The following is a 10,179-nucleotide window of genomic DNA, read 5'->3' as shown; positions in this document are numbered from 1 at the left end:
CGCGGCTGCCCGGGCCCAGCCGCCCGCCCCGTCCCGCCATGGCGACGGCAGCGCCTCCCCTCAGCGCCGCGCCGGCTGTGCGGGGTACCGGACTGCACTGTAACACCTCCAGTGACCCCAGCACCTCCGTGGGCAGCCCGGTGCCTCACTGCTCTTTTGGAGGAGAAATGTTCCTCATACCCAACCTGAACCTCCCCTGGCACAACCTGAGGCCATCACCTCTCATCCTATCGCTGTTACCAGGAGCAGAGGCCGACCCCAGCTCACCACAGCCTCCTTTCAGGCTGTTATACAGAGTGATGAGGTCTCCCCTGAGCTCCTTTTATCCACACCGCCCCATCCCATTCCCTGAGCTCCAGACCCCACACAGCTCCATGCTCAGGACAACAACCCCCATACCCTCACCCCACCTCTGCACTATCCTCACACAGCCGCAGCCCAGCCTCCCTTAGCCAAGGCGATGCTGCTTTGCTTATGGAAAACCCATTTGCGGAGATGCCTCCTCAGCATGGGAACCAGGTGAGTGGCTTTTGCAATGGCAGCACGCTTAGTCACGAGTGAGGGGTGAGGACACATGTCGGACTGGTTTATGGGGCTGTGGGGTGAGGAAAGACAGCCGCCTGCTGCCCCAGCCATCCCCATCACGCCTGGGAAACCACAGCGACTTGGGTGCATAGAGCAGGAGGAGGCTGTATGCTGGGCTAATTGTAGGGAAGATGTGAAGGTCACGGGAAGAATGAAGGCACAAACCTTTTCTTTGATGCTGGAAATGATGAATGGGTTCATCTTTCTTTGCCTAAGAACCACTCAGATTGCACTGCTGTGCTCATCTTGCTATCCAAGCTCAGAGTTTTTGGCTTGGAAGGGCCAGGCAGCTTTTAGCTTTCCTCATGCTGGCGAGTGTTAGCCAGCTGTAGAACTGGCCAGGGAGGATCTGATGAAACACCGTGCTGGGAAGCTCCAGCTCATCACAATCCAACCTGCAAGAAAGCACAGGGCTGACGGAATGCTTTATCAGGAGAATTCCTGTGGCATGTATGTACACGCACAGGGCTGTGCTTAGCCTGCTGCTAAGGAGGTGCATCTGACATAGCAGAGGTGTCTTTTCAATGGTGGTTGTGAGGGGAAGGTTAAGCCAGTGATAACTGGATGGGAAATGTCAGCCTGTGGCTAAACAGTCAGCGCTGCGGTGGGCTGCAAGGGTTTACGTCGTGGTTTATAAAGAGGTTCCATGAGCCTCGTGTTTAGAAACCTGCGGTGACTTAACTGAGGAGTGAGAAAGGGGCAGGCAGCACCGAGCCTGTAAGGATGCTAGCCATGCTCAGCGCTTACCTGCAGCTAAAAAGGGATTATTTATCTGGGTAAGGAGGTGCTGGTTCGGCAAGAATTCTCCTTACTTGGTGACAGGACTTAGACTGGCCCCATCTGTGGGATGGATAGTGGGAGCTGCACTGCTATGGTGGGTCAGAGTGGTCTGGGGCACCCACGTGCATGGCCAGAGAATCCATTCCAGGCACTAATTAAAAGGAACTTTCTCTGTCCACCTCACCCCATCACCATTCCTCATTATCCCCATGTCCACGGGTGGCTTTTGTACCCAGGCTCCTTGTCACACAGTCAGCCCTGCAAGAGGGCAAGGTGGCAAAGGAAGGTCCTTACAAGAGGAAAAGGGCACAGACATTTTATTTCACGCTTTCTCTTCATTTTGGAAAGAGAGATTCGACACAACGAGGCCCCTGGGCTGAATGGGGCCCTGGGCAGCCTGATCTGGTGGGGGGCAACCAGCCCTTGGCAGGGGATGGGACAGGGTGGGCTTTGAGGTCCCTTCCAACCCAAGCGTTCTATGGAGCTGTGATTACATGATTCTACAATGCCGTGATTTGATGCTTCTGTGACCTGCTCTGCCCTTGAATGCCGCTCTGAGGATGCGTGGATGTGGTCCCTGACTGTTAGCTTGGAGCATGGCAGCGTGACACAAGTGTCATTGCCATCCTGTTGTGCTCCAGTGGGAAGCTGTGGGACACGGGGCACATCTGTGCTCCACGACGTGCGCAGGGCTGCAGCCGGCACTTGCCTGCCAGCTAAAAGGAAGGTGACTTTGAGATGCAGGGAGAGAAAATAATTAGACTGTGACTCCTTTGGGCAGGCAGCCTACCCTACAGTCTGCCGGGCTGCGGCTTCGGCTGGCTCTGATGTGTGGATTTAACCCTGTGCTGGGCTGCAGGTGAACCCAGGCTCCTTCTGTTTGGCACAGAGTGCATCCCTCAAGGCACAGAGCAAATCACCCAGTGGGCAGCATGTGAGCAGCAGCACAGTGCTGTCCTGGGTTTCTCCTGGGCACCAGGCAGCTCCATCTGCAATGATTGGCTTGGAGAGAGCAACAGACCATGGTCCTTCCTTGGAAACAGCACAGTGCCCACTGCAAGCGTATCAGAGAGGGAAAAAATACAGGAAGGTGGACTACAATAGAAGGGTTGTCTGATAGGAAACCCCGGACAAATAAATGTGTTCTTTCCCCAGGAAACCAAAGCCAATTTCATCAAAGACTGAAAGCTGTGGGGCCACGTTTTTCCAAGGGAAACGGCTGCCTGAAGAAGCTGATAGCTGGGTGTGGAGAGGTTGCTGGAGGGGTAGCAGGATCTTGTGGTGGGCAAAGGGTCCGGGCCACGGGTGTGCAAGAGAGGAGGGGGAAATCCCAAGTCACCGGCTCAGAGGGAGGGAAGGGAAACATTAAATCATTGGTGCAGCAGGGTAAGGGGTAACCCCAGGTCACTGGTGAAAGAAAAGGTGTGTAGGGGGTAGCGTAGCCTGTCTGGGAAAGGATAGACAAGGCTGGGGCATCTACATCCTTATCCACACTCAGAGAAGCCCTATCCATGGGGATAGCCCTATCCATGGAGGTGCCCAAGGTCATGGATGGAGCCCTAGGTAACCTGACCGGTAGGGGACAGCCAGCCCACGGCAGAGTTGGGGCTCACTGATCTTTAAGGTCCCTTCCAACCTAAGCTTTTCTATGATTTCTATAAGCTACCGTCATGGAAGAGGGGTTTTAACCTTGGAAAAACCCCTTTGCTTTCTAGTACGGTTGCTGCGCTGTGTGAACGCGAGGCTGTGGTTTGCAGTGCAGGTACAGAGCACTCTCAGAAGCTGGGGGAGCCACTTCCTTCAGCTTTAGGTCTGTGTTGCTTTCTTTGTTTCGCTTGCGTGTTGTGTCTGGTTGTCACCCAGCAGTGCCGAGTGCTTTTTAGCATTTTGGGATGTTCCCGAGCTCTCTGACCTTATCTTCAAACACAGATAACCCAGAGCAGATGGGAACCGTGGAGGATTACCTACCGATAGCCAACTGCGGGAGGCTGAGTCTGCATCTGTGTCAATCATTGATTATTCTAGGGGGGAAGAATCAACCCCAAACGCTGCTGGCTATTCTGAATGGCTCAGCGTTAGATATCTCTTATCTCTGTCTGCAAAACGAATCCCTGTTTGGAAATGTTTGCTTCATCAGCGGAGCCTGGAGATGTCCTGGAGGTTCATTTTCACTTGGGGAAGCTCAGTACGAAGGGTTTTGGCCCCTACCCCACTGCTGGTGTGAGCATCTGTGTCCCAGGAGGAGCCCAACCCCTGAACCAAGAGAAGGGCGACGATGCACCGGGAAGGCTCCAGGTTAAGGGGCGAGCAGGCAGATCCCTCGCTTGGAGGACACCTGGATGTCTCCGGGAGCTCTCCTCATTCCTTCAGAGCTGCTGGCCCCCCCAGCCCGGCTCACATGTGGCGACAAGCCGCAGGGCCGGCTGCCGGAGGGTCGGCGCCAGCGTGGAACAGGATCTGGGTAACCACATCCGCACTCGGCGACAGGTCGGGGGCCGCGCTGCGTGCCAGATGGCCCGGCCCGGCCCGGCTCTGATGGCAGGGGGACCCGGGGCGCTGCCGGGAAGTGACAAAGAGCCCTTCGCGTTGGCTGCTTCCGACAGCGCGAGGGAGGCAGACGCAGAGCTGACTTCAGCCGGAGACAGCCAGCGGGCCGCGGGCAGCCCGTGCCACGAGGCAGCAGCGCCAGCCCCCGAGCGAACTTCCCGGAGCTGATTGAAACGCCTATAAAAAAGCAAAAGCAGCCGTGTGCGCAGCCTCTGCGATTATTATGTTGTCCGCAAGCTGCTTCCTGTCCCGAGCCTCTTTTATCTCGCATTGTTTTCCTTTCCAGGTGGGGCTGCGGGCTCCCCGCCGCTCGGCCCCCCGGGCTTCCTGCTCGCTCAGAGCCACCTTTGTGTGCCGGCCCTCCCCCTGCCCAACGCTATTTCGGGAAACGGCAGCTGAGCCGAAGGGTTGCGAATTGTTTGTCAGCTCCCTTCCAGCCCGCCGGGATCACACGCGGAGAGAAGGAGCGCCCGGTCGCACCCTGCCCGCCCGGCTCCTGCCGGGGATGGGGCGCTGCCCCTCGGCTGGGCACCTCCCCGCGTGGGAACGGGAGCAGCGGCGGCCCGACGGGCGGACGGGCACAGACAGACAGACAACAAAGCCACCCCAAGGCGAGCGCTGACCTCAGAAGCTGCCATGTGACGCTGCCTCAAACTTACTAAGGCATGACATCAGCCTGGGAGGGAAAGCGGGGCTGCCACCAAAATACCGCCCGGCTTAAAAGGGCTGAGCTGGGCCGGCCTTTCTGCGGCAAGCAGACACCCCCAGCACTGCTCTGTGCGCGTAGCCCTGGGGGTCTCGCGTGTTGGTGAGTGGGGGCAGTGTCTGGCTGTACTGGGCTGTAGCTACTCCAGGCGGGCTGTGTTGGCTGGTGGGAAAGTCTCGTGTCATTGGGATGAGGCAGAGCGGCAGAACAGGTTGGTCAGCCCTTGTGAGCTCAGCTTTACTCAGCACAGCGCCCGTGCCGTGTCCGCCCATGCTGAGCTTTCCCAGGGCTCCGCACCGCTGCTTGACTCAGGCAGATGGCATCAGGAGCAGCACTGGCCGAGATGTGTAAGGCGGGATTTATTCTTACCGGGCTCAGCTGCTGAGCACAAAGGGACCCCTGTCCCCGCAGCACCCACAAAGAATCCCCGTTGTTTTCACACGCGGATGGTCACCCAGCCGTGGGTGAGGAGCTGCCGATGTGGTCCCAGTGACAGCATGGAGGTGCCCCGGCAGGTTGGGCTGAGCAGAGGGCTGGCCCTGAGCAGGTCGGACAGGTTGGGAACGCTGAGGACAGCAGCGCTTGGTTCCCATCAGCAGGGCGGGAGGGAGAGCCCTGCTCTGCCTTCTGAGAATGGTCCCTGCTGGTTCTTTTGATGGCAGGCCTGGCTCATTGAGGCCCAATGGGGACGGGCAGCCCCTGCACCTCAGCTCCTGCTCCTCCGTACCAACCGAGGCTCTTGTTTTGGGTGAGAAAAGGAGAAGTGGGAAGGCAGCGTGCCGTCACATGGCAGACAGGAAGCCAGCAGACAGAAAGCGATACCTGCGGCTCCACTTCCTTCGTGCCGGGCTGTCCTTTCACTTCTGTCCTTGCCATGTTTTTGCCCCCATTGCAGGCAGCTGCCGCTTCCTGGAGCTGGGATGGGGGTGGGGATAGAGGCAAGAGTTCTTGCTTTTTTTAGTTGTATTTATTTATTTATTTTCCCCCTCCGGAATATCAATCAAATCCAAATTCACAACCTGGACAAAGTGAATCCAAACCTCAATGTATTTGATGTATTCTACATTAAAATGGAGAAAAAACCCATCAAAGACAGCTGCCCCTTGTGTGCTGTAAGGTACAAAGCGTGGAGCCGCGGGAGGAAAGCTTCGCAGAGTGCTGTTTTGGCAGGAATTAGAAGCCGAAGAAGACACGGCGCTATCCTCGCTCTCCTTCCGCTCTAGGTGGGCCCCACCAGCCTCTCGCCGGCGTTGCCGCTTTAAGGGCTCTCACCGCGGGGCGAGCGTTCGAACGCGCTCCCCCGTGCCGCCATTGGCCGGCGCGCCGGCGGTTGGAGAGGCCGGCGGAGCGCTCTGATTGGCCGGCGCGGGGGCGGTATAAAGGGAGGCGTGGCGCGTGGGCACCCCTCAGTCGTCGGCTGGAGCGAGAGGCGCGTCGGTCCGTGACGGCGGCGGCGGAGCGAGGCGGAGCGGCTCGGCCCGACTTCAGCCCCCGGCTTCACGCAACCGTCGTCGGCCCACCCATGGAGTTCAAGCTGGAAGCGCACCGCATCGTCAGCATCTCGCTGGGCAAGATTTACAGCGCGCGGGGCCAGCGCGGCGGCCTGAAGCTCCACAAGAACCTGCTGGTGTCGCTGGTGCTGCGCAGCGCCCGCCAGGTCTACCTGAGCGAACCGGGCTGCCCTCCCGAGCCACCCCCCGCCGCCTGCGGGCCGCCCGCGGAGCCCCGACCTCCTTGTGCTCCTTGTCCCCCCGCCGCCTGGGCGCCCGCGGAGCCGGAGGAGCCGAGGCTCGGCCAGCCACTGCCCGACGCGGACTGCGGGAGCTCCCGGCCGACCCAGCGCTGCTCGTGGGGCGGCTGCCGCTGCGGGGCGGGCGGTGAGGGGCCCCGCGAGGCGCGGCGCTGCTCCGTGCCCCCGCTCTGCCCCCGGAAGCGGAGCGCGGCGGAGATGGACCAGCAGGGCTCGCCGCTGAAGAAGCCGCGCAGAGAAGCGGAGGAGTCGCCGCCGCCCCCGCAGGGCGAGCAGGAGGACATGGAGACGGGCAACGTGGCCAGCCTCATCAGCATCTTCGGCTCCAGCTTCTCGGGACTGCTCGGCAAGGAGCCCCAGGGCCGCCGGCGGCCGAGCCGCGACGGCAGCGAAGAGACGGGCGCGGAGCCGGGGCAGATCTGTTGCGACCAGCGTGTGCTGCGGACCCTCAACCCCTGGAGCACGGCCATCGTGGCCTTCTAACGCGTCGCACCGCCAGGAGGGGCACGGACAGACCCGGAGCTGCCCCCCTCCTCCCGCTCCTTCCTCTCTTCCCCCCTCCCGGCCCCGCACGGAAGAACGGCGGGCAGCAGCACTTCCCCTTCGCCGGGCCCCGACCGTCGGCAGCCGCCCTGGGGAGCGGCCCGACCCGACCCGCCCGGAATTCCCCTTCCCGGTCCGTCCCCCGGCCGGGTCGCTCCCAGCGGGGGATATTTTAAGCTTGGAAAGTATTAAATTTATGAAATAAAGTGTTTATTTTGGCAAGGTTTAGGGCAGAACTGTTACACGGTGCTTTTAAAAAGTGGTTCTTTGAGAGAAGCAGAAGTTTACAGACGCTCCGATGGAAAGTCCTCGTGAGCCCGGTTGTTCGGCTCGGGGATCCCCGGTCTTTGTTGTATAAAGGCTTGGGGTTCCCGTTTGGGGGGGGGTTGGGATGGAGGGGAGGGGGGGGGTTTGTACAGTGTTCTCTTGGTTGATGTATCTCGTTTTGTATAAAATGTAACGCTACGTGTGTGACACGTATTAAATATTTTCAACTGTAGCGGCAGAGTGTGTGTCTGTGGGCTGGGGGGGATGGCAGCCCGGCACCTCGGCTGGGGAAGGAAGGAAGGGAGGGGGGGGGTTCTGTTGGGTTTCTGCTCGGGGCCCAACGTGCCAACCCGCTCCCGGCGCCGGGTCGATGGCTGCGGCTCAAAGTCCTGCTCTAGGGGCGTGTGAGCTGGCGCTGCCGGGCATAGGCTGTGCTCGGGGCTGCTTGTTCTGCTGCCAGCAGCCGTTCTCCGCGCCTCCTGGTTTGCTGTTACTCGTGCGGTGGTTACGCTGAGCAGTTCCTACTATCGCTAGGAACTGGGTTAAAGTTCCTGCTCGCATGGGTGGGGAGGAAAGCTTGGCCTGTGCTTCACAGCCACCGCGGAGCGCCCCAGGGCGTTGTAATTACATTGAATTGTGGGGGAATTTTTTTTTCTTTAGCTTCTCGCTGGGAGATTCACCGGAGGCTCCTCTGCTCCTAATTAACGAACTCTCCCACTGAGGACTCTCGCAAAGCAGCCTGCTGTGCGCCTTTGGGACATGCGACCCAAACGTTGGGACGGGAGAGCTGGGCAACGGGGGTGCAAATGCTGTTAATTCTCTTCCAAACCGCGCTTGGTTGTCAGATGGGGAGAAGGAGGTACTTCGGCTCCGCTCCACCTTCCACAGGCGTTGTGCAACAGCCGGACCGCTGGCAAATGCCACGCTGTTGCTGCGGCTCCTCCCGGCTGGGTGACCTCCGCCGAGCTCCGGCTTCTCGCTTATCAGCTGACACGCGGTGTCCCCGAAGGACCCGAGCTGGCTCCGTGGGCTGCCGGAGCCGTCCCCGCTGTCGTACCGCAGCCACGTGTTTGCAATAGGGCTGGAGAAGCAGCACCCCCAGTTTTAAAGGGGTTCAACCCCGCAGCCCAGTTCGGTGCCGGCTGTTGGGTGGGGGGGGAGGACACCGGCGGCCGCTCCCAGGGCTGCGGTGACCCCGCTGGCCGCAGGGAAGGGCGGCAGCAGCTCCCTGCCGTGCCCCAATTGTTCCGGAGATCCTTTGCATAACTGGCAGCAGGGCTTAGGAAAGCGCTCCGGGGGAGCTGGAGCAGCCCGCTGTTCTCAGGAGGTGCTCGGGGGTCTCAGGCTCTGCCTTTCCTCCTCCTTCCCGGCGTCTCTTCTCGTTCCTGTAATAACATTGACATAAGCGAGGGCCGTTCTTCTGTCCCACTGTTTTGGTCCGTGGAGTTTCCCTTCCCACGATGCTGCGTTCAGAAGTTGAAGGCGAAGGGGTGGGAAAGGACAGGGCTGTAGGCTGGGGAGGGGCTGGCAGCCCAAACGCACCTCCGTGCCAATGCTGCTGATGGAACAAGTGCAAAAATAAGCCAGATAAAAATAAAACCTTCCATCACTTGGAAGAAAGGGTAAGTCCTATGGAAATACAGGGCCCGGACGGATGTGATCTAATGGCAAGATGGCAGGTCCTCACCTCCTGGAATAGCAGTGGGGCTGTTGGGGAGCCGCTCCTCAGTGTGGTCTGGAGCTGAGGGGGCTGCTTTGGGCTTGGATGCAGAGCCCAAGGCTCAAATAAAAGGGCTGAACCCACACGTCCTGGGATGGCTCAGCCCTCTGAGAGGGGATGAGCACGGAGGTGGTTTCCAGGGTCCTATCCGGTGTCCCCCACGAGTGCTTCATCCCGGTGCACCCCGTCCTGGCCTCTGTCCGTGCCTCCCGGGCAGGGGAGGAGGGGGCAGGCTGTGGGCTGCAGCATCCTGCGGGGCTGTGTCAGCGCTCAGGAATCCGGGAGCTGCTGGGAAGGAGGGAGGGAGGAGGAGGGAGGCCGGGAGGGAGGCCAGCGCCTCGGGGCCGCGCTGCTGGGGCCTCTCCCAGCTGGGGAATGGGGGGCACCGCACCGATGGGGCTGCCGGGTGAATGGAGAAGGGCGAATTCAGGCTGGCTGGGGTCCCCGAGGCAGGGGTAGGGGATAAATGCAAACAGCTTTCTTCTGGTTGTGATTGCTGCTACTGATATGGAATCCCTGCGGGCCCCCTTGGCTGGGTGAGGGCTGCCTGGTGAGAGCGGTAATGAAACACAGAGCTGCTGGGGTGGGCTCCCTCTGGCTCCCAGCTGAGCAGTGTGCTGCTTTGGAGAGACAGGGCTGGCCATGCGTGGGGCGCAGGATGCTCCAGTGTATCACCCCATGTCCCGTTCCCTTGATCTGTGCCTCTTCCTAGGGAAAGGCCCTTCTCATCCTGTTCCTCATCTCTGACCTCAGCCCATAGCCCTGGGGCTCAGCAGCAGCTCAGGACAGGTCAAGGCACATCCAGCCCCAAGCTGAGCTCTGTGCATGCAGGCACAGGAAGGAGCCTGACTCCCAGGGAGGTGCTCCCCCACTGCTTTTCCTGGCACTGAGGGCACAGAGCTAGCTGGGAACCACCTGCAGGAGGCTCACGGCCATGGACAGGAGGGGAAAAGGGAATGAGGAGGGAAACAGAAGAGCGGATGGGGCAGGGGACAGGCAGGAAGGACACAGAGAGTGGCTGGGAGAGGCAGGAAGGGTGGGAGAGCAGGAAGGAGGGGAGTGATGAGGAGCCCCCGGTGCCGTGCCCCCATCCCCAGGCACACAGCAGGGCCCCCAGCCCTCGCTAGGCTGGGCCCCGGCTGGGGTTTTGTCAGCAGCACGCAGGAGGAAGTGGCTGTGAGAGCAACAGGGGACAGAAATCCCCAGCGGGCTCTGACAAGAGTGGGTGGCAGATCCACTCTGCCCTTTGAGCGAGCTGCTTTCGCCTGTTTATTTGAGCCA

The 10,179-nt window shown here is 60.3% G+C and overlaps 1 protein-coding gene across 1 annotated transcript; it reads left to right on the top strand.

Annotated features, from left to right (window-relative positions):
* Positions 1–6,030: 6,030 nt before the first annotated feature.
* IER5 (immediate early response 5) lies at positions 6,031–7,289 on the top strand. The gene has a single exon (XM_072343319.1). It carries the CDS (start codon positions 6,141–6,143, stop codon positions 6,849–6,851), a length of 711 nt encoding a protein of 236 aa, XP_072199420.1. The 5' UTR covers positions 6,031–6,140; the 3' UTR covers positions 6,852–7,289.
* The last annotated feature ends 2,890 nt before the right edge of the window (positions 7,290–10,179 follow it).

Source organism: Excalfactoria chinensis, chromosome 8 (assembly GCF_039878825.1).
Source record: "Excalfactoria chinensis isolate bCotChi1 chromosome 8, bCotChi1.hap2, whole genome shotgun sequence".
Taxonomy (NCBI): Eukaryota; Metazoa; Chordata; class Aves; order Galliformes; family Phasianidae; genus Excalfactoria; species Excalfactoria chinensis.
This window is presented reverse-complemented; position numbering and strand designations above follow the sequence as displayed.